Genomic DNA, 24,783 nt, shown 5'->3' with positions numbered 1-24,783 from the left:
TTCACGTAACATAGAATTTTATCATATATAGATAAGATATTTTAATATGAGGAGGCCCTCCTTAACTCCAGCGTATTTTGCATCTAAGTAAATTCACATGTAAACTTTTTCCTGCTTTTAAACATCCTGAAAAACGGTTAGGATCATTAACAATCTTTGTATATAAAATAACAAAAATACTACTTTTATTAGTAAGTTGTGTTACTCTTATTCAAAATATGTATATAAATATTATTTCATTTGATCCAGTGACCCATGAGTGTGTTAATTCATAATCTGGTCCCAGAGATTCTAGTGCAATATAAAAAAATGGCACACAATAAATGTTTGTTAAATATGAATTTACTTTGCTCTACCTGTAGGTGGCTCTGTTACAGCCAAGAAAAACAATGTCTTCTATAAAACAAATACTTTAAATAATGAAATGTTCTCTGAATCATTTTTTGACATTTCACCTAAGATTCAATAAGTGAACTAGGGCTATTTTTAATTTTTTTTCCTTTGTGAATATATTTCTGTACTCTAGCAAAGAGTTAATTGTCCATAGTATGACATACTGACCCTTGTTTTTATTTCAAATCAGATACAAGAGGAATTTGAAGGCTGTTTATTTTGTTCATCCAACATTTCGTTCAAAGGTACGGTGTGTTTCTTTTTAGCTACATCTTGATTTTGAGTGCACTGCATGCCAGCATATTAAGCTATATAGTCAAGATCTTGATTCTTACTATCACCACTGTGCCTGCTGATTTCTTTGTTTACTGTTCCTTTTAAGTGATAGTGAGTTGTGGTCCTAATGTTTTGGTCCCATGTAAACTCCATTGTCTTTTTAGGTAACTCATACAAGCCCCTTGGTCCTTGCCTCTTCCTTCTCTGTGTTTGTTTGGGCTTTGCTCATGTTCTTGATACAGAATATACTTTCCTTCCCTCCTCATGGCTAGCTTCTGTTTGTCCTTCAGATTTCTGCTTAACAATTACTTTACATAGGAAACCTTCCCCGACCAATTCTGCAACTAGTAGGTACTCCTGCATTGTACTCTCTTTTAAGATTTTAGTCTCTATCATCATGCTGTTTTTAATTCTAATTACTTGTTCAATTTTCTACCTTACTCTAGCATGCAAAGTTTGTGAGAGCTAGAATATAGCTGTTTTGCTCTTTTAATATCCCTAATATCTAATCCTGCATCTTGACTTCATCAAGACATGCATTCCTTTGGTCCTTTTACTTTTTCTGAAAATGTCATCCTTTTTTGGTCTTTATTTCCTTCCCTATCCAGCTTAAAACCCATGTTCTATCACTTCAGTCGCTGCTATTAATGCCTAAAATAACCTATGATCTCTTACTCTTTCATTACACTTGCCCATCAAAACCTGATCATGAGATAATTTTATCACTCTGCTTTCTTCATTCCTGTGTCTGGGTTGCTGAGCATGGAAGGAGAAGTCTTAGAGCCGTGTGATTTTGGGCTTCTACGCAGACTCATGGAGCTTTCACTGCTAAGGGGCCCCAAGTATTTCACTGGACAGTGTACCAGTGAGGCTCTCTGCTCTCCTCAAGCCCTATTAGCAGCTCCTCATCCATCAGTTAGCCCGACCTTGTTCTTAACCAAGAACATTGAAAACCTCAGTAAAAGGTTGCCAGTCTTCTCCCTCCCACCCCAGACTTTCTGCCATCTGTTTCTGTCATTGTCTCCTTTTCTGTCATAAAAAATGTGTTACTTTTTAATGAAGAACAGCTCCTCTACCTGTGGTCTGGATCCCATTGTAATTATAGTTAATGTTTTCTAAGCACTTACTTTATTCCAGCTTTTCCCATGCATTATCTTGTTTAAGCCTTATATCTATGAAGGAGATAGTAGTATTATGCCCATTTTACAGGTAAAGAAATTGATGCTTCGAGAGATTAAATAACTTTTCCAAGGTAAGCAACTAATAAGTAGCAGAGGCTGGCTTTGAATCTAAGTATTTTAATTATAGAGCCTCCACTCATAACTACACAATATATTTCCATTTCCTCAGGACTTTCTCTTCCGCAATTTTTATCTTTCTCCTCTCCCATTATTCTGGATCTAACTCATCAACTTTTAAACATGCTAAAGCCTCCACTTATCTCTCTTCCTGTTAACAACCAAAATTTTTTACTGTGATCCACATTCTGTGTTCATTGCATTTTTTTATATACCTTAAATTACTCCCATCTGGTTCAGAACCCATTCTGACAGCTAAAGCTACTCACAGCAAAACCACTGGTCATCTTTATCCTGTTTTCCCTGCAGCCTTAATCATAGATGGTCCCTTCTTCCTTGAAACACTTTGTCTTGGCTTCCTCGAAACTTATCTTGCTGAGTTCTCTTCCACTTCTAGCTGCTCTCTCTCAGTCCGCTGTGCTGTGCCCTCTCTCTCCTCATCCTTTGAGTGTTAATATTCCCAAGCCTTCATTTCATTCTTTTCTTTCATCCTATACGTTCTTTCATTCCTGTATCTTCAGCAATCTTGAAATTATATGCAATTCCCAAATACATGTCAGGGGAGGCAGTGAAGCCTAATGTTTAAAGCATGGACCCAAGACTTGGAATGAGTTACTAATCCAGGCTCTACCATCTACCAGTTAATCATCTCAGGCAAGTTATGGAACCTCTCTGTGTGTTAATTTCATCTTCTATAAAATGGGGATAATAATAGTGCCCACCTTCTAGGGTTATTGGAAGGATGAAATTAGTTAATATGTATAAAATGCTTAAAAACATTACCTGACCTATAATAAAAGCTCAGTAAATGTTACCACTGTCATCATGGTCATCATCATTCCTGTGCTTAGACATGCATGTTGAGCTATTGATTAGATACTTCACTGAGATGTCTTACAGGCCCCTGAAGTTCAACATTTTAAAAACAGAACTACTCATTGTCCTCGTCCCCAACTCACTCCCAAACTTTTTATATTTCCTGTCTTAGTAAATGGGACCACTGCCTGTTAGGTGCCTAAGCCAGGAACCAGGGAAACATAATACTGCATCAGTTCTGTGTGCTTGCTGTTGTCCCAGTCTGTGCCTGTGCCATTAGTCCCACTGCCTCTACTTTAGTTCATGCCACCACCATCTTTTATCTGAAAGGACATAGCTACCTCCTAGTCAGTGTCCATATTGTCCTGTCTCCGGTGTAGCAGTGTTCCTTCAGCCCTGCCTAATGACATTTTCTTATAATGTTAATATATGAAGCCTAAAATATTTACTAGAGGGCCTTTTGCAAAGTTGGCCAACCTTGGGTTTAGGCAAAAACAAAAAACAACAACAACAACAACAACAACAAACCTGATTATATCAGTGGGGTTTGGAGAAAGAAGGATTTATTTCAGCATAAAGCCCAGGATTTAGTTATTTATTAGATGAGTAGGGTTGAGAGAAAGGGCTGTGTCATCCATGACTCCCAGGTGTCATCAGATAAAGGGGATCATGGATTGGGATATAAATTTGAGAGTCCACATCAAGTAAATAAAGCTTTAACTCTTTAAATATGTTAATGAATTAAGTCACAAAGAGGACAGCTAAGGACAGAACCCTGGGATCAAGGAAGGAGATCAAGGAGAAGTAATCTAAAAATCAGCAGGAGAGCCAAGATTGACTAATGCTCTGGGAGCCAGTGAACAGGAAAAGCATCAAAGACGGTAGAAGTAGTCATTATTTTAAAGCACTGTGGAGAAATTAAATATAAGTAGTGAAAAGTCCTCATTACACTCCATAACTAATAGATGAGTGAAGATTTCATTGAGAGAATGGTTTTCATTTTGGGATTTCTCATTGTTTACAAAATTGTTGAATTTCTCACCCAAATACTATCTTTAAAATTTGCATGAAATATTTTAAATAATTCTTTTAAAAGTTGCAAATTTCCTTTTGGTCCCTCAGTGTTAGAATAGGTTAGTAAGTGCTAATTAAATGCTTATGAGAACACTGGCCAGGCTTTAAAGAATAAATAAGTAAAGTACAGTAGAACTGTCCGTTAAGTGAAGGACTTTTCCTACTCTGTTCAGTTAAGTTCTGATTACGTGGTCTTATCAGATAATGTCTATTATCAACTTTTCCACTATTTTGTTATGCTCAGTGGGTGGCTGATTTTTTTCTTTCTGTAGCACTTAAAGATACTGCTTGACTATTTCCCCACATCTCATCATCCATTTTTGTTCATCCAGTAGCTACTGAATTTTTTTCTTTAATGAAGATAAACAGAAGGATGAGCTTGGTTTTTAGCATGTCTTTGCAAGAATGTCTGCTCTCCCCACTTCTATTCAGTATTGTACCAGCGGTTCTAACCAGTAATATGGCAAGAAAAAGAAATAAAATGCCTCTAGATTTAGAGGGGAATAAATAATTCTGTCTTTATTCACAGATGACATGAGCATCTATGTAGAAAACTCTGTGCTATCCTCAGGAAAACTAGTAGAATTAATGAGTAAGTTTCATCAAGGCTTCAGGGTTTAACATCAATATTTAAAAATCAGTTGTATATATTAGCAACAAACAATCCAACTGAAATTTAAAAAGTAATATTACTTACATTAGCATCAAAATATATTAAATACTTAAGGATAAATGTGACAAAAAATGTGAAAGACCTATGCCCTGTACAAGTTAGGCACATTGCAAAACATTCATGAGAGAAATTAAAGGAGACCTAAGTATAGGAAGATATCTACTGTATTTGTGGACTAGAAGACTTAATACTGTGAAATTCTCAGTGCTTGTTAAATATGTTGATTTAATACCAACCAAAAATTCAGCAAGCTTCTTTTGTAGAAATTGACCAATAAAAAATGCAAAGAATTTAAAAAGCCAAAACAATCTTTCAAGAAAACCAAAGTTGGAGGACTGACACTCCCCGCTTTCAAAGCTTATTCTAAAGCTGTGGTTCTCAAGGCAATGTGAGGTATTGGCATAAAGATAGACGTATAGATTGGTGGAACAGAATGGAGAACCCAGAAATAGACTCATGTGTATATAGATAACTGGTGTTTGAGAAGAGTGCAAAGTCAGATCAGTGGGAAAAGGAGAGTCTGTTCAATAAATGGTGCTGGAACAATTAGATATCCATATGCAAAAAAAAAAAAATGAACTGTGATCTGTGTCTTCCATCACATACAAAAATTAACTGGAAATGGATCAAAGACCTAAATTGTAAAATGTAAAACTATTAAACTTCCAAAAAGAAAATAGAGAAAGCTTTGTGACCTTGAGTAAAGCAAAGATTTCTTAGATACAACACCAAAGCACTATCCATAAAAGAAATTGGACTTCATCAAAATTAAAAACTTCTGCCTTTTTAAAGATAGTTAAGAGAGTAAAAAGACAAACCACAGCCTGAGAGAAAATCTTTGTAAATAGAACATTTATCTGATAAAGGATTTCTCTTTAGAATAAGTAAATCTCAAAAATCATTAATAAGGAAACAACTCAATTTAGAAATGGGCAGAAGATTTGTGCAAACATTTCCCCAAAGAAAATATATAAATGTCAGATAAGCACATAAAAAGATGTTTAACCTAATTAGTCATTAGGAAAGTGCAAATTAAATCAAAATGAGATATCATTGCACTCCTGTTAGAATGGCTAAAAGACTGCCCATACCAAATGTTGGTGAGAATGTGGAAGAACAGGTATTCTCCTTCAGTGCTTATCTGAATATAAAATGTTACAGAAACTTTGGCAGTTCTTTAAAGAATTTAAAGTAGTTTATTTAACTAATTAAATGTATGCCTACCATGTGATCCAGCCATTCCACTCCTACCTAGTATTTACCTGAGACAAATGAAAACATATCCATACAAAGACTTGTACACAAATGCTCATAGGCCCTTTATTTTTTATAGCCCCAAACTGGAAATAACCCACATGCCCATCACTGGGAGAATTGATAACCAAACTGTGGTATATCCATACAATAGAATACTATTCAGTAATAAAAAATTATGAGCTCTTTTTTTTTTAATATTTTATTTATTCATTTGACAGAGATAGAGACAGCCAGCGAGAGAGGGAACACAAGCAGGGGGAATGGGAGAGGAAGAAGGCAGGCTTCCAGCGGAAGAGCCTGATGTGGGGCGATCCCAGAACGCTGGGATCACGCCCTGAGCCGAAGGCAGACGCTTAACGACTGAGCCACCCAGGTGCCCCAAAAATTATGAACTCTTAATACATGCAGCAACACAAATGAATCTCAAAATAATTATGCTTAGTAAAAGAAGCCAGACAATATAACACACTGTGTGATTTCATTCATGTAAAATTCTAGGGCATACAAACTAATGTGTAGTTACAGAAAGCAGAGCAGTGATTACCTGTAGACAGGAAGGAGGGGTGGGAGGGAGGAATTACAAAGGACCCAAGGACCCTGAGAACCTTTGAGAGTGATGGCTATGTACTTTTTCTTGATTATGATGATGGTTTCATGGGTGTATACATATATCAAAGCTTAACAAATTGTATACTTCAATTATGTGCAGCTTATTGTATATCAATTATATCTTACTTAAAAGATACATTTTTTTAAAAACTGCAGTGAGAGACCACTACACTGCCACCGGAATAGCCAAAATTTAAAAGACTGACGATGCCAAATATTGCCAGTGATATGAAGCAACTGGAATTCTCCTACATCATAAGTAGGAATTGGAAATTGTGCAACTACTTTGAAAAAAGTTATGAAAATCTCTTATATACTGAATATATACCTCATCTGTGACCCATCAGCGCCACTGCTAAGTATTTACCCAAATGAAATGAAAATGTATGTGCCGGGGGCGCCTGGGTGGCTCAGTTGTTAAGCGTCTGCCTTCAGCTCAGGGCGTGATCCCAGCATTCTGGGATTGAGCCCCACATCAGGCTTTTCTGCTGGGAGCCTGCTTCTTCCTCTCCTACTCCCCCTGCCTGTGTTCCCTCTCTCGCTGGCTGTCTCTCTCTCTGTCAAATAAATAAATAAAATCTTTAAAAAAAAAAAAAAAAAGAAAAGAAAATGTATGTGCCAAAAAAGACTTCTGTAAGAATGTTCATAGCAGCTTTAGTCATAGCAGCCAAAGACTGGACATAGCCCAGGTGCCCATCAATAGGGTTATGGATAATTAAGCTCTAGAATGTTTTCATAATGGAGTGTTTCTTGGCGATGAAAGAGAACACACTACTGATATACAAAACCGCATACAAGAATCTTAAAAACATTAAGCTGAGTGAAAGAACCCTTACATAAAAATTATGCTATATGATTCCATTTATATGAAATTCTAGAGCAGACAAAACTAATCCATGGTAGAAAAAAATCAAAACATCATTTGCCTCTGTGGAGGGGGCCATAAAGGAAGAGGAGCATAAGGGAACTTTCTGGGGTGATGAAAATGTTTTATATCTGAGTAGGAGTTTTATATATATAATATGTATTTGCCTAAACAGCAAAGTACACTTGAAATCTGTGCGCTTCATCAAATGTAAATTTTATAGCAAAAAAACTGAACAAACTTTGAACTCTAGTTAGAGATTTGAATGCTGTAGTTGGGGACAGCTTACTGATGTCTGCAGTTTACTTGGAAATGCAGCAAAAAAGTAAGATGGACCAACAGATGGATAGAGGGATGGGTAGATATGTGTTAAAGAAAACATAAGGAAAATGTGAGTGATTGGCTATACTGGTGTTTACTGTAAAAAATTCTTCTAACTTTGTGAATATTTGAACATTTTCATAATTTTCTTTACTTCTGTTACAAATTCAGATTTATCAGAATAGTGTTCCTTTGTATCAGACTTATAACACTGTGTAACCACTGTTTGCTAAGATATGACTTTAATCTCTCCTTCTCCACAGTAGAGAGTCTATAAATAGCTATCCACCCTGTGACATTGATGGAAGCACATTACCAGAAATTTCAGTGTTAGAGCCACTAGCCTTGGCTGTCACACATTGGAATTGCTTCAGATAGGAGTCAGTGGCAGGCTGTGCAGAGGCTGAAGACCAGATGTATAAAGTGAAAAGCGTTATGTTACCTCTTCATAACATTTAAGAATGGGGAAAATGAGGGAGGATTGAGAGAATAAAACCCATGTGTAATGAAATCCACCATTATTTTATACTAAGTCAAAAACTCTAAGTGGGGTGTTTGTAATTATAAAATAATGAGATGAAATCAAGGGATAATAAAACAATCGAATCACACTGTTCTGATTTCAGTACTCATCAGATCTTTTCCAGGGCACTCCACCCAAAGTGGTAATAAATTGACTGCTTATATAAATCACTACTCTTTTTCTTCTTTGAAGTTTACTAATACAAGGCAAACTAACGGAATTTAAACCCACTCTTGATTCTGGCTCCAGTAGATTATTTTAGTGCACACGTGTGTGAACAGTCTTTTCCTACTTTATATTGTTTTGTGATCCTGTGCTCTTGGCTTTGCATTTGTGAATAATTGGGTGAAAGAATTTCCAGCATTTGTAAAATATCACAGCAGTCCTTTTTCAAATTTTAAATTTTCATCAGTTCATTAAAATAGTAGATACTAAATAATGCAAGTTTACATAAATGTATCTTTATGACTTATAAGTAATTGAAAATTAAAAGCTAAGCTATGTAAAACTAAAATTTTAAAAAGCAAAGACAGTGCTCTGGAGTGTCCCTGAACAGGAACCTTCTAACTGGGTTTCTCCTTTTGTCTACTTTGAGTAATTTTCTCTTGCCAGTAACTGGAGGATGTGAAGGTGGTAATGGCAGAAAATGGGACAGAGAAATGTGTTTCTCTTTCACAGATTGTATGCCTGAGGTCACTACCTAGTCTCCCCAACCCAACCTTCTCTTTGTGTTTACCACCGCCACCCCATCATGTCGTTATGGTGTGCATATGCGAGAGTCCTTTCATAGAACTGTACAATTGAGAGAGACCTTAAAGATCATTTAAGTCTAACTTGCTCATTTTATAGAGGAGGAAACTGAGGTGCAGATTGAAGTGCAATGTGTTTTTATTGTAGAATGAAAAAATATTAAACCATTCCTAAACAGTATTAAAACAATACACCGAGAAACTCTCACTCCTCCACTTGTTCATTCTTCCAGCACATTAAATTCCTTACTTTTCTTGTTGGGCTTTAATTACACACTGAATATGGTATTGAATAAGACATTCCCCGCATTGGGGAGTTTACAGTCTATTTAGAGAATCAGATAATACAATACAGAATGCTAATTATGCAATAACATGAGTAAACAAACTGTTTGTTGGAACATTTAGAAGCTTCTTTCCAATTTTGGGTGGAGGGTGATCAAAGAAGGCCTCCTAACTGGGGTGAATTTGATCTGAGCTCTGAAAAACAATTGCCAGGCATACAAAAGCAGCATGTAAAAAGCTTTTGAGGTACTAGAACGAAGGCACAAGAGTTTTCTACTTAGGCCCCATGGTTTTGTACTTTTCTCCCTTTTTGCATGTAGCAGGGGCTCCTTGTGTATGTAGGTATTCACATGTTTCTGTGGGCCATTCATTGCATGTAGTACATTTTGCCTTAGGTAGTTGTTATGCTTATGCTTCTAACCTAGCTCCTCTACTAGAATCCAAGCCCCCTTAAGAGGAATGGCTCTATCATTGTTAGTCTGTATCACCTACAACTCAGTGCTTAATACACAGATGACCAGTAGATGTTTAACCCCTTACACACATTTAACCTCTTAACATAGCCTTTGGGTGCTTCTCTGTTCAGACTCTACAATCTTCCTATTTCCTTAAGCTCCTTCTGGAATCTGTAAAATGTCTGTGACCTCTCCATAGCTCTTACTGGTTTATTAGCTACCCCTGTGGCTGGTTGTAGAGCTCCTAATCTGGAAGTGTCACTAATCTAGGTTGCAGAAGTTTATATTATTTAGGTATACAACAGCGTGCGCTTTAAAGAAACTGATGTCAGCTGATTCAGGGTATGTAAGTAAGTGACTGTTTAATTTTATTTAAATTAACCCACCCGGTTCTAGCAAGGCCAGGTGCCTTCCCTCCTTTCCATCACCCTCCTCCAAATAAACTTGATAAGATGGGAGGGGAGAGGGTACAGAGGGTAATGTTAATATTTGAGGCCTTATGCCAGTCATTGGTAGTGTAGCCAAAATAGTGACTCAGGCTATAAAAATCATTGTAAAATAAGTCCTATCTTTATTTACTCATTCTTTATCAAATACTTTCAGAATGATGGTTCTGTCTGTATCTTATAAAACTTTAGACTGTTATTCTATGATTGTCTGCCAAGTCCTAGGGAGATTATAGAAATGGACATAAGAAACTGAAATACTAGGAAGAAGGAATAAGTGCTCTAAATGTGATGGAAATTTCAGGTATTAAGAACTCAATAGAAGAGATAATCTGGCGCTGTAAGGGAGAAATAATGATGGAAGTGAGTCTCTACCAAATGCAGATTTGGACAGGATCCTGATAAGTTAGTACGGTGTTGTCTCTGTTCTTTCATGCCTTTTGTCATAAGGAGGTACGAAGAAAGTATGTCATATTAGGGGCATGGAATATGTGAAAGGTTTGGGACAGCACCTGGAAAAGGTGGTAAGATTGGCATCAGATGCCCAGAGTGTCATGTATATATAATATACCCTGTTATACACTTGTACTGTCCCAGTGCCCGTGTTCATATGCACGTTTCCCTCCGTAAATAAAATGGGGAGAGCAACAATACTGTACCTCATAGAACCATTGTGTAAGCCATTGGTAATACGACTAGTTCGGTTGGCAGTTTAGATAGATGAGCAATAATTTGTGAGTTCTAGCTGTTGCCTAGTTTATGTCAGTATTGTTTGCTATTAAAAATTTTTTTTCTGTTTTTGGAGCCAACAAATTTTGCAGACTAGCTTTTATAGAGGGATTACATGTTATAAAGTGAAATGAACAAAGGTGGCTGTATAGCCCCAGAAGATTTGCTTTGATTAAGAAAGAGGCCACATGCCAAATGTCAGCTGAAAAATAAATGTATCAAATATTATCAGACCTTTCTTTTCAGTCTCATTTGAAAAAATGAAAAGTGTTTGTGAATTTGGAGATGTTAACCATTTTCAGAGTACCAATGAATTGATTATTCTACCAAATAATGGAGGGGATTTTGCCCACAATGCACAATAAAAAGCAACTATTACATGACAACATATTACACACATAGGAGCATACAGATACCTATACAGAAACAAAAGCTTCATGAAACACTTTGCTCACCTTTACCACCTTCCCCAGTAATTGTTACTCTAGTGTGGTTCCTTTTTATTGTTGTTTTTACTGCTGTTCATAGTCCATTAAACTGATTGCATAATTCACTGATGAACTACAACCCTCACTTTGAAAAACATTACTTATTATAAGCTTTTTCTGACAATTATTTCAATTTTGAAGTATAGTTTCTATCTAGTATAAATTTTCAGAATCATGTTTGTATTTCTAACTTTGGTCACTGGCTTAAATTGCTTTTCTCTTCTATTAATCAGGTATCAACATGGTTTTTTACCACCTTTTCTGTCTCAGGACTGAAGGACAAAATCCACCATGTGGACAGCCTCCACCAGCTATTCTCTGCCATATCACCAGAACAGATTGACTTTCCTCCTTTTGTCCTCGAATATGATGCCAGGGTAAGAAGTACCAGGAGTTCTCCCTCACCTGGTGTATCTTAGCTGTTCTATAAGAGGGCACTGCTGCTGGGCACAACATCCTTTTAGTAGAAGATGATATTAATGCCATTAGCAGGTTTTAGTAAGCTTGATAGTACCATTTAAGATTCTTTTCCTACAGTAACTAGGAGAACTCTTTGTCCTAAGAGAGGACCTTTTCCCCAGTAAACTTTTCAATGGGAGATTTTCCTGCTGTTGGTTTAAAGCCAATCCTTGCTTATATTGTCTGTTTTCTACCACCTCTGCCTAGTTTTCTTAAGCTTGAATAACTTTACACAAGTAGAGTCAGAAGAACCTGTTGGTGTGTGACATGTTCAGCATTAATTCAAAACGGTGGCCTAGCTTAGTAGTCTTTACCCTAAGTTTCATTTTGCTGAAAGTTTATATAATGTTTTTAAGCGTGTCAACCAGTAATATTAGTATTATGATCTATCGATGCATTCATGAATATATTACTTAAACAATGATAAAGGGCTACTCTTGAATTTCATTAAAGCTCCATCCCATTGTGTTTATTCATGCTACCACTTCAGTGGTTAAAAAAAAACAAAAGTAAGTAACATGCTGGGCCAAAAGATCGTCAATCTCCTTATTTAACTGTTGCTGATTACGTATCTTTCTGTGTGAATCAGGGAATATATATGAAGGTTATATTAAGTTTGATATGAGTTGTTTTTCCCTAATTATTGTACAGCATGTATACACTAAAATAAATATTCTGCAAGACATTTTCTCTCTACCATTTCTTTAACTTCAGCTATAATTTCTGTCTCCCTTTATGTGAAGAGCAAAGTATTTAATGTGTTCTAATGGTTAATAAAATTTCATGCTTGGCTTTTGAACAGAGAGGATTTGTAATTGAAGCAGCTGGATCATAGATACAAAGAGTATTGAATATATGGGAGGGGGGAAAAGAACATCAGTTTGTGTTTATTGTAGATTGCTGGAGTAGAAAATGGCCTTATTGTTATTCTTTTGAAGTATACATCTCTCTTCTTTAAAAAAATGGATAGCAGGAAATGAAAGACACTAAAAGACATTTTGTGATCAAAAAATTTGGAATGATAATTCAGAGCTAGTGTCTGGATTTATAATTTATTTTCTAGGATATAATATACAGGTTGAATTGCATTGGTTAGAAAACCCAAATGGCTGTTTTTTAAGCCAACATATTTTCTATATACTTAAGGGCCTATAAAACTGACTCATTAAGTATCAACACCACACTCAAGCTTGGTTTTGTTCGTTTGTTTTGTTTGTGTGCTTGTTTTAGGTTTTTCTTACATTTTTCTTATATTTTATATATCAAATGATGTGATTAATCAGAATTTCAGAAAATAACCTATAATCTCAGGGCACCCGGGTGGCTCAGTCAGTTAAGCCTCTGCCTCGGGCTTAGTTGATGGTCTCAGGGTCCTTATTGAGCCCTGCCTTGAGCTCTCTGATCAGCGGGGAGCCTGCTTCTCCCTCACCCTCTGCCTCTCCCCCTACTTGTGCTTGCATACACTCGCTCTCTCTCCCTCTCTCCCTAATAAACTAATAAAATCCTTACAACAAAACAAAACAAAAAGCAACCTATAATTAATCTAACTCTTGGGTGATTGGATCATCTCTCTGTGCCTGTACTAGAGTTTTCTGAAATGAGATATTAGGCCATCTGTATATAAAGGCCAAAAATAAAAATAAAAACGGGGAAGAAACGAAAGAAGGTGTCCAGAGATGAGGTGGGAAGGGCCAGCAGAGGGCAGGTCACTAGATACCAGAGCTTTACATGTCACTTGCAGGACTTTGGCTTTGTGGTCTTTAGCGAGTATTCCACAAGGGAGACCTGCCATTATACTTCTGTTTAGAATGATGGCAAAAGAAACAGCATAGAAAGTGACTAGAGAGGTTAACACTCTGGCAAATAGACAAGTAAGAGGCTATCAGAAGGTCGGAGGAGAAACGAGACTAGAGCTGGGGCAGGAGTAGTGATGATGGCAATGACTTGGATGGTATTGCTGCCACCCCAGAGAGGCAGTTTGGAGGAAGAGCATTGGGGTGAGGGTGTTGAGGGGGTGGGAGAGAGGAGACAGGTGGTATGTTCAGTTTTTGACACACTAGGATTGAGGTGGAGATCCAGTAGGTGGTTGGATATTATCTTGTAAGGAAATATTTGCCTTTGCTAGGAAAATGAAAAATATAATCAGAGAAAAGGAAATGAGTATTGAATTGGTTAATTTATTGTCATGTTCAGTTGTGCCTTGTACATAGTAGGTATGACCGGGCATGATGTGTCATTGTTGGCTAGTTTCAGTGGGCTTCTATTTTCTGTGGCTTGTGTGACTTAGAACAGTGATATAAGTTTTATAGGAATGAAAGGAACCTTTGAAGGTAATTAGAAGGTAATTTTTATCTCTCTGTTTCAAAATGTTACGGAGACCATTTCAGAAAGGCTGCTAGTCAGCATTCTTACAGATTTAAAATATAGTCAAAGAAGAGAGTGTACAAATTTACCTGGCAACAGTTCTTCAAAGTTCTAAGATTGTTACCAGAAATGGAGAAAATAGATTGCTCGGCAGTCTTTTTGCACAGTGTGAGACTAATATAAAAAGCTCTGTTTCATAGCATTAAGAATTAGATTTGCCCTTCCTACTTTATCACAATTTAACGTAGATAGGAAAACCTAAAAAAGTACTACCGGTAGTAGAATGGAATAGAGAAATCTTCAAGATGGTTAGTGAACGATTTTTTTCAAATGAACTTCAAAATCGAGTTATCTCTTCAGGCATTCTCTTAAGCATAGGTTCAATGCATGTTGAGGTTATAGGAGTGGTTAGTATAACAGATCTTGATGGGAAATTCTAAAATACAAAAAAAAAAAAAAAGGTTTTCATTAATTTTTTTTAAGTATCCTGAAATGCAGCCAATCCTAGGATTTGTTTCTACCTAATTTTCAAAAATCTTTTTAATACCTGGTCAGATTTATAATCAGTAGATTTTCCTAGATATTCTCTTGTTTTCCTGGCTTTGATCCTAGCATCAGTTCTTGCTCCAGAGCATCTGGTCTGAAAAATGTCAGCTTTTAGGGGCACCTGGGGGGCTCAGTCAATTAAGCGTAGAACTCTATTTCAGCTCAAGTCATAATTTCAGGGTCGTGAGATCGGCCCTGAGTTGAGCTCCACACTGGGTGTGGAACCTGCGTAAGATTCTCTCTCCCTCCCTACCCACCCCCACCCCACTCAACGGTCTTGCTCACCCTTTTGAAAGCCCCCCAAAAAAGTCAAGAGTTTTTGATACCCTTAGTTACTCAAATGACATTTAACCACCTACTGTGTTCAAAACTGGTTAGATTTTAATGCTTCATCATAACTAATAGTGTAAATATACCATAAAGCAATGCTATTTTCATCTGTGTCTCATTTTCCATTCCTATTATCTACATTAATGCTAAGCATTTCTGTTTACAGTTTACTGAGAAATAAGTTAGTTGTCAAATACTTTTCTTAAAAATGAGAAATGAATCCTAAGTCCCATAAATGTAATCAAAGTTCCATCTACCATAAAGTTAACTGTCTTCATTTTTATTAAGATAAAGTTAGCCAAAACGAAGTCAGAAAATTTCACACATACTCTTTTGTTCCATCATTCTATATTAAGGTTCAGTACACAGTAAGACAGCCCAGTCTAACAAAATAATCTGGGCGTTAGATTTGAATACACCAGGATTTCAATTCAGGCTCTTCTGGTTACTGCTAGGTGAAATTAGGTGAGTTGTTCAAGCTGTGTGATCCTCAGTTTCTTCTGCAAAAAGTTGTTACCTACCTCATGGCATTATGTGAGGAGATAAAGGGATAATGAAAGAAAAGTGCTGTTGTAAAGTGTCTGGCATATAGAATATTCAGTAACTAATAATGTTATTTAAAAGTATTATCATCCTGATTACCTCTGCCTGCTCTATACCAGCGCTGGCTGCCTGCAGTGGAACTGTTTTGATGGCTGAGCGCCTTACTCAGGGCCAGACATGTGCTAGACATTTTACATACATGCTATCATTGACTATAAATACATTTCTTTCACATGCCCATTTAAATTCATTTTATTACTTAATGTTCTTGTCTTTTTTTTCTTCCACAGGAAAACGGGCCTTACTATACATCTTATCCCCCGTCACCAGATTTGTGACCTGCCCTCTTTTAGTGCTACTGGTTTCCAAGGACGTCACTTTCTCCACGAATCGCTACCTATTGAAGTGAAATTCATTTTTGCTGTTCAGATCCAGAGAGCCTTTTGTCCCCAACTCTCTGGTATTTTTTTATTGACTGTATATTTTCTGGCACATAAGCAATCTGATGATGGTAGGCCATTCTGAACTGCACACTTATTTTAAATTTGTATATTTGTATCAAATGAAAATGTTCATTTTTAGAGGGTTGTTAATAGAAATTGGGGAGCAACTTTTGAGTATCTTCAGTTTCCTGAAAGGACACTGGGTTTTCCATTAGACAAGCCACCAGTATTGTTCATGCCATCTCTTTAACATTGCACGCTTCCTTTGTGTACTTAAATGTTTCTCGAAATACATAGAACCAATGTATGAGGACCATATGCATTGTTTGCTTCAGATCCTGGCATTATATTTCATACAGAGAATTTGGTTATGGTAAAAGAGAATTATCTGGGATCAAGGATGTGGAAATGTATCTGATCAAAACATTGAAATCATTGGCAAAATATAGGTCTTAGAATCTTACTGCGCCAGTGAAGATTAAGATTTTGGATTATATGATTTGTTAAGATTGTCACTGTTCTGGTCTCAACAGTGGGGGAGAACAAGAAGACTGTATCTTCCTCCTTTTTCCTGTAATCGTGGGTGATTTGCTGTCCTTTTTCTAAAGGACTGCACTCAAAAGTACTTTTATGTGAAAGGCATCTCCTGTTCTCCATTGGTGAGCCTTTAGAGAGGGTGCTGTCTCCCCAGAGTTGTGATTTTGTTGGGCTTTACAGCGACTCCCTCTAAGGACATTTCCTCACAGTGTCTCTTGAGTTGCGTACATCAAAATGGAGGAAGTGCATCGCAGTGAACAAAATTCCAGACTGCTGTTGCCACTCAGGCTCTATTTGTGCCTTACCTTGCTTATAAATAAAAATTAGAATTATGATACTGACCTCACAGAGGTATCATAAGGCTAGCAGTTAGAAAGGGCTTTTGATGTCTTTGGATGCAAAATGCTAGGGGAGTTTGTGTAGGTGTCACTGAGTTAGTTTTTAAATGATAATAAATGTACTTAGGGTACTACCAGGCACTCCTCTTGTCCTTGGCACCTTTTGAGTGACTTTTCTTGTCTTAGAACAAAAGCTGTTATGAAAATATCCCAACCCTGAGGACCGCCTTCCTACTTTGTCCAGAATTTCTTCTAGCCTCCTCCTCCCCCAGTGCTACACTTTAACAAGAGGCATCTGTTAGCCATTTTAAACATTTCTTCTTGAATTGAGGTCAAACCAATATAATTTCCATCTGGGTGTCTTCAAATTCCTTTTGATTCCTGTACCCACCCCCCCATCTCCCTCACTCTATCATGTACATTGGCAGTTCAGAGAAGAAAAAGTAGAACTCTTCTGTTCTAGTATGTTCAGGATCAGTGCTTCCAAAGGTCCCATTACTCTGTGCCCAAATTAATTCTTCAGTGAATAAAGGAAACATACCTCTTTTATGGCAGAGAGATCCCCCTATAGTTGTATTAGCCCCATCCTCTATTTTCCCCTACAAACAAGAAGGGGCTTTACATTCTTTCGATAAGCGCTAGTATCTTTTGCATGAAATGGACACATTTGCTTTGTGTCAGAAATCAAAGCCACTTGCTCCTTGTATATGCTTATTGGGTAAGGGTGTCCTCTTACATTCCCTAGGTCATCAGATCCAAACAGCCAATCAGATGTCTACTAGTAAGCTTCCCCTCAAACAGCACTACTTTTAATCCCTTAAGCCTTGAGCTTTAAAACTCTGAAAAATTAGCTTCATCTTCTCCAGTCCGTTATTAGATCATATTTGAGGTATCTTTGCACTAGGAGCAGTTATAAAAATATGCCAGCTTTTCTTTTTCGAAAGTGGACTTGGCTATCTCAAATTGGCATTTGGCCTGAATCATTTCCTCTATAGATAATAGAGGCTGCAAGCTACTTCGCCATTTGAAAAGAAGAAAATTGATGTGTAGAATTTCTCATAGGCAGTAATTTTGAAAGAATGTCCCTTTGCTGTATTCATATGAGTGTATTAATGTCTAGTAACACAAGCAGGATTCTATATATAGTGAGATTCTCATTCAGTTGATGTCCTAGGGTATAAAGGTAGTATGGAACTACATACATACCGACCACATTTCATAATATAATGGTGACTAAAGATAAGGGCTGCGCTTCTCAGTGAAACTAAATTTGGTATGGGACCAAGGCCATGCTTTCATAGCTGTCTAAAGTGTTATGTAATGAAGTTGTTTCAATGTATTAAATCCTACCAAAGGAACATAGTGACCTTGATAGTGAAATGATTATGTAATGTTCAGTATATATCTGCCTTTGTCAAAAAGTTGGGTTGCCTGTAGAACACATGCCATTTTCAGAGACACATTAGAGGATAAAAGGATGACTGGGTGGAGATGAGTACTAGCATCTGATGTTAATTCAAAGCACCACCAAGTCCTTAATTTAATTAAACTTTGGTCATGCCAAATGCTAGTTGAATTGAGGAAGAAACAACGTACAAAATACTAAGTGAATTCATTAATTCGTGTGAGGCATAATAGAATTTTCTTAAGTACATTTCTTCAGCATATATTTGGATTCTTCTTAACTCATCTATATCCAAGTTTCTTGATAGTGAAAATAACCTCTTGAAAAAAACTGTCTGTTAGACTCTTAAGGCTTAGAGACCAAGTGATTCAAGATTTTCTTTTCTTTATTACACATTTTATTTCATTGGTACTCTATTATGTTTATTTTTTCAAAAGAATCCAATTAGCTTGAGGCTAAAGAACGGAGGATTTTTAGAGTATTTTTGCTAGGAAAAATGGGTATAGATTTTTTATCAAATATCTGAAATGTAGAAGGATTAAAATATCTTGCATTTCTAGAGAGGGATGCGTGTGTAACCACTCTAGTAGAAAACGTGGCTTGCCTCTTTCTACCTGTTTTCTGTTTGCTGAGATATCATTCAGTGAATTCAAACTGTAGGTAATGGTTTCTTTTCTTTGCAGTAGCTAATAGGAAAGTGATAAAATATAGTTTCAGTATAAGCTAAAAATCACTCTTTGTGTTTGCCCTGTTTGTGTATGTATATATAGAGTTTATATTGATTAATATATGAATAGAGATTATAGAATTTGAAGTACTAGAAAGAGAAGGATTGTATGGTTCTGAGAACAGTGAATTGATTATGTATTAAGAACCCAAAGGACTGCAAGATAACATATACACTTCTATAATTGGAGTTGACCGGTGAGTTTCAGATTGTCATTCTCTTATTAAGTTACAGACATTATAGTCAACATGCACTAGAGTGTTTTACCTATACTGGCACTAATATACCTCATGGTATCTGATTGATTCTTGGCTCAGGATTGCCCAAAACCATGAAGGATTAAAGGAGGACTGTACCTGTGATCTAGGTTTATCAGAAATCAGAGGTTATAAGAATTGCCTAGTAGGCCGAGCCATATATATGTATCGCGTTTATACACACATGTGTACATATGTACCTTCATGCATATGTACATGATATATATATGTGTGTATACACTCATATGGTAATCTGTGGTTTCTGTGGCCCATATATAGAGAACACAGAGCAATAAATAACATAGTTCAAGCTTGGATTCTATCAAAATAGCCCTTAAGCAGATGATATCAAGGTCATTTTATATATTAGTGGCTCTCTTGGATATTAATTAATTTTGTTTTCTTTGCTTCCAGGAACAGTATCTAATCTTTTTTAGTGAAGTAAGTAAGCATTAAATATATAGGGCCACTGAGTTCAAGGAGAAAAATATAGATACTCTCTAGTGAATTACACTAACAAAATTGTAACTACTGAATGTGACCTAATATTTTTGTTGAACAGTTAAAATTAATACATTTTGTATGTACAGTCATACTTTTTTTTTTTGTAATGTGTTTTGCTAGTGTAAGCACACAGTCATCATAAACTGAGCCAGCACTTTGTCCGACCAGTTCTTGTGGGCCAAAATATTTAATTATGAGCTTAACATACGTAAATAATTTTAATTGCTATTGGGCACAGGAGACCAAAAAACGTTTTATTGACATGATCTTAAAATTTGTTTATTCAGAACTCACAACGCTTTTATGAATATCTTGCATTTAAAATTTTATTTTAGTCTTTCTGAATTAGAGGTTAGATCCCATTTAAAGAGGATCCCACTCTGCAAATATAGCCTATGAAGAACCAGTAGTAAAATGATAGTGCTTGTTTTGAGCCGCAGGGTAGGACAGTGTTTTGGTCATCTACCCTGGCTTTTCTCTACTCACTGAAATTAACTTACAGAGTAGTGCAAAATGCAGTAAATTTTACTGTCAACCTTCTCTACGGGGACATGGACTAGTGGTTTTCAGACTTTAACGTGCATATATTAAATCAGCTGGCAGTATGTTAGGGTGCACATTCTGATACAGTAGCTCTGAGGTGGAGCCTGGGATTCTCAGTTTCTAACAAGCTCGGGTGATTATCAATACTCCTGGTCCCAAGACCACAAGTAAAAGCCCAGACTATAGTCAGCTTCCCTATTTTCCCTCTTTCCCTCTTTCGAGGAAAGGAGACCCAACTGTCGTAATCCCTTCTGTGGGCCAGGCACTCACATTTATTGTCTCACTTAATCCTACAAATCCTGTGAGGTAGATAGTAGAGGTTAAACGACCTGCTGATGCCCACGCATACAGGCAGTACAGTATCGAGCTTTGTTTCTCAAACTTGAATAATGTACATCACTTTTAATAAGGAAGGGCTCTCTTAGTTCCTCAGTTTTTACTCCATTATTTATTGTTACCTAAGTATATGTAAACATAAAGCTATGTATAATGCTTTATGCTCATAGCTCTTGTACAAGTATAAAACCCAAAGAAGTTTATAGATATGAGCAAAACTATAAAACCAATAAACTTTAAAATAACATTAGTGAAACATGGTGGATGATGATGTTTCACCAAAACAAAACTGTCACTTGTAACGTGATTACGGTACAGAGTGCTGTCTCACGGGTTCTTTTGAGTTCTGCATGCCCCTGCCAGGTGCTGTGTGTGCTGTGTGGTGACTCAATTACCCTGCTGTGTTTCTGGGTTCAGACTCTACTGTCATTGTTTAGAACACAGTGATATTTGGTCTTCATCTAGCTTGGCTGCATCATTTCCTTATTAAGTCAGCCTCTGTTCTCCATAAGCCTCCCACTAAAGCAGAACCCGGCTCTACTGTGCAAGTAAACACAAATGCAGACCTCAGCACTGAAATGTCCTGGGAAAATTTGGTTTTAAGTCAGTTATATTAATTAATTATCAGAACATGAATATTAACTGTTTTTAAATTTTTCATCTGCATGAAAAATGTCTAATAATCATAGAAAACTCATGGATCCCCCACCAAACACACCCACACACTCACACACTCACATTCCCTGCACCCTTTCTACACACACAAGAATTTTTAGTGATGGTTAATTAGTTAGCACTGATGCTTTGGCTCCTGACACACCTGGGTTCAGACCTTGGGCATGTTTCTCAGCCTTTTCTGAACCTCAGGGTTTTCATGTGTTAAACAGGGATAATCTCATTGAATAATTAGTTAAGGGAAATAAACGCAATAATACAAAGCATCCATAGTAAGTGTTTATAAAAGGCAGCTACCATTGCTTAGATTAGAAATAATACTAACATTTGAGGACTTACTTTGTGCCTTCAACTTTGCTAAGCACTTTATATACGCTATCTTATATATTGAGTGATAGAATCAGGATTCAAATCCAAGTCTGACTTCAAAGCTTATACTCTTATAAAAAATAATGTAAAACATCAATATAAGTTGCTTATTTTAAAAAGGTATTTAATTTTAAATTTTATTTTCTCAAAAATTCTTATTATAAAATTAATGATGTTTCTCTGTAGGGGAAATGGCTAAGGTTTTTTTAAACAGTTGTGTAATATGCTAAGAAATTGACACAAGATAAATACAATCTTTTTTTAAGGTTGTGGTCCAGTAAAAGGATATTAGGACCATTAGGCTCAACTTCAGAGAGAACATTACTGTTCTCTTGCACATTTATCATCCATAACTAATGATAACATGAGATTCTTCCTGAATCCCAATAGAGCGTGTTTGCAGAGAAAAGATTCCCCCCCACCACTATTATATTCCTTGATAGCTCTGAGAAGTAGCCTGCAAACATCTTAATTTTCACCTGTGAAACCTATTTTGAAAAATTATTCTTTCCTTTAAAATAGTTCAAGTAAGTCTTCTCTCTCTTCTTAGTTTCTATGATAAGTTTTGGAGTTCTGTAAAATGAACAAGCATACCTGTAGGCTGGGTTTTTTACTCTTTTGCATTTTTTTTTCTAATTGTGTGCTGGGAGAAAATACCAGGAGAGAGTTATAAGGGGAATTCAGTTATTTATTGACAGAGATAGGATGTATCAAATTCAAATTCTTTCCCCGCTTACCAAAACATATACTTGCACAAAATTACTAAGGTAGTGGAGATACCTGAAATGTGAGGCTGTCACTGAATTTTGTAAGGTCTGTTTTTGAAAATACTTTTCCTTTATGCCATCCTATATAGAAGCATAATAATAATCTGTGTTATGGAAATTTTTGTGTTTCTGATCCAGCATCTTTAACCCATCTGTAAGATCTTTAAGTTCAGTGAATTAAGTTCAGAGCCATGGCTCTCCGTACATGTGGGTTATGAAGACGGAACATCCTGTGCGAGACCTCACTGCCTTATCCTGTAGCACAGCATAAGAAAATTGTTCTGGCTTCACATTACAGATAAAGCCTGGTTCTGCCTGATTTTCTCCATTTCAGCAGTGTGTTACTCGATGTGGGTTGTGAGCCCTACTTCTCTTATTAAATATAAATAAGACCAGTTTATTATAACTTTGGATAGAATGGCCTCCCATCTTTTGCTTCTTTAAAATCCAAATTTATTTTTTATAAGGAGGTATACTAAGCGTTTGACTATTTCATCGTGTCTTCTAGTTTAGATACATCTGACGTTGTCATTTTGAAATGCTTATTGTAAATTCTAACATTGATTTTTTTAAAACATTGTTTGTAGGTGGGTTGTTATCTATGAATTTTATTTCTAATAGTAAAGTAGGTGTTAAAACTTATTATAAAGGGGCACCTTGGTTCTCAGAGAGATGAGGGAGTAGAGGCCCAGGCAGGTTAAGGCAGGTTGGACTCCTAGCCAGATCATGTAGGTTGTAGGTAGTTTCAGGGTGACCTTTTGCCATCGATAGCTAGAGCTCTGTGGTTTAACTATGTTTGCACAGCTGCTTGGCTTTGACATTCCCTCTTGTGTCCTCTAAAGAAGTTCTCTTTTTGTAATTTATTATTTATCATTTTTTTTTTTTTATCTAAGTTGCACTTGCTCAGCCAAGTTCCAGGGAGGACCAGAGTTCAAGAGTTAGCAGCAGAGGTTATCAATCAACTTAAAGTTTGCTAAGTGAAGCCCAGACGTGCTGCACAGTTGTTTTCTTTGTAGAGCACTTAGTATAAGACCAGAACTACGAAGTGCTAACATTTCCCTGTTGAGTCCATCCTGCTGCTATGGAAAATGCTATCCTAGAAAATTCAGTTTGGAGCCTCATATAACCCCCATGGAAATTACACAGGAAGTGAGAAAAAGGCAAGAGCCTCATTTTTTTTTCTTTTTTTTTTTAGTTCACGATAGTGGAATGCCTTGCACTGGGTAAGACCACTCTGCATCTAGGATTTTTCTTTTGTTTTTATGTTTATAACTTATTGTGACATGTACCAAAATCAAATTGTAATATAATGCCATCCTATATTATGTTCTTTTGGATATAAAAGCTTTCATGACTAAGCCTATTTCTATTCTAATTTTGTGGAGTATATCCTTTTTTGATATGTTCATCTTTATTTTTCTTTTTATTTAGCAGCTTTATTTGAAAAGTAACTCACATATCATAAAATTCACCCACTTAAAGTGTATAGTTCAGTGGTTTTTAGCATGCTCGGCATTGTACAACCGTCACCACTATTTACTTTTACAACATTTTCAACACCCTAAATGAAGCCTCAATACCCATTACCAGTCATTCCCCATTCCCACTCTCCTCCACCCTCCCTTCTGTGTTGTTTGGGCTTTACTGCAGTATGTCCTCCCCTAAGGCACATCTCCAAGTTACACTTATTGAGAGAACAGTGTCTCAATAAATATTTGTGGAATGAATTGATACCCACATAAGTCATTAGCCATGGGTAGCAACCGAGGAGTAATTGAAAGGGCTGTGGAATAGATGTCGAAAGACTAGATTCAGATACTGATGCTTACTTACTAGCAGTGTTGTTCTGGGAGTGGAGTCACTTAGCCCTTCTAAGCCTCAGTTTTCGTTACCTATAAAGTGTTGCTAGCAATATCTACTTCACCAGATGGTTGTGAGAATCACCTGAGAAAATATGGTCACAACACTTGGCGTAGTGCCTGGCCCACACTAAGAAAGGAATTGCTATTTGTTCCTGGGTGACAGAGAAACCCCTGGGTTGGTGACCAGGTGAAATACCTGCGGCCACGTTTCTCTAATGTCTAATCTGGCAGCAAGTGTTTCTCCTGGTCACCAACCTCAGGGTTCAAAGTAGCGGCATAGCCCTTTCCTGTGGCTCAATCTTTGCAGTTTCCTTCCTCACAAAAGAGAATTCTGGAGTACAACTTAACAACTGCTTATTCTCCCTTAACCTCCCAACTGCTGCCTCCCCTGCTTCCTCTCCAGCATCATAGCTGCTTCCTCTCCATGTGCCGATGTTGGTTCTCACATAGGGCCCGTACTTCATACAAAAGTGAGCACTGTCCACCAGCTGTAAAGAACTGGCCCCTCATCCCAACTTCAG

The 24,783-nt window shown here is 36.8% G+C and overlaps 1 protein-coding gene across 4 annotated transcripts in view; it reads left to right on the top strand.

Moving 5' to 3' along the window:
• The window catches only part of GDAP2 (ganglioside induced differentiation associated protein 2), a 73,619-nt gene extending 49,856 nt beyond the window's left edge, over window positions 1–23,763 (top strand). For 3 of the 4 annotated variants that reach the window (XM_034654179.1, XM_034654182.1, XM_034654178.1), the window contains 3 exons: window positions 584–638; window positions 11,491–11,634; window positions 15,790–23,763. In XM_034654179.1, the coding sequence (XP_034510070.1) occupies window positions 584–638; window positions 11,491–11,634; window positions 15,790–15,837 (247 nt within the window). In that variant the 3' untranslated portion in view covers window positions 15,838–23,763. Of the gene's footprint in view, window positions 1–583; window positions 639–1,878; window positions 1,922–11,490; window positions 11,635–15,789 lie in introns of those variants that run through there. The other variant, XM_034654181.1, reaches the window with a different exon arrangement.
• The last annotated feature ends 1,020 nt before the right edge of the window (window positions 23,764–24,783 follow it).

Source organism: Ailuropoda melanoleuca, chromosome 2, assembly GCF_002007445.2.
Source record: "Ailuropoda melanoleuca isolate Jingjing chromosome 2, ASM200744v2, whole genome shotgun sequence".
NCBI lineage: Eukaryota > Metazoa > Chordata > Mammalia > Carnivora > Ursidae > Ailuropoda > Ailuropoda melanoleuca.
The sequence above is the reverse complement of the archived record's forward strand: the minus strand, read 5'-3'. Positions and strand labels throughout refer to the sequence as shown.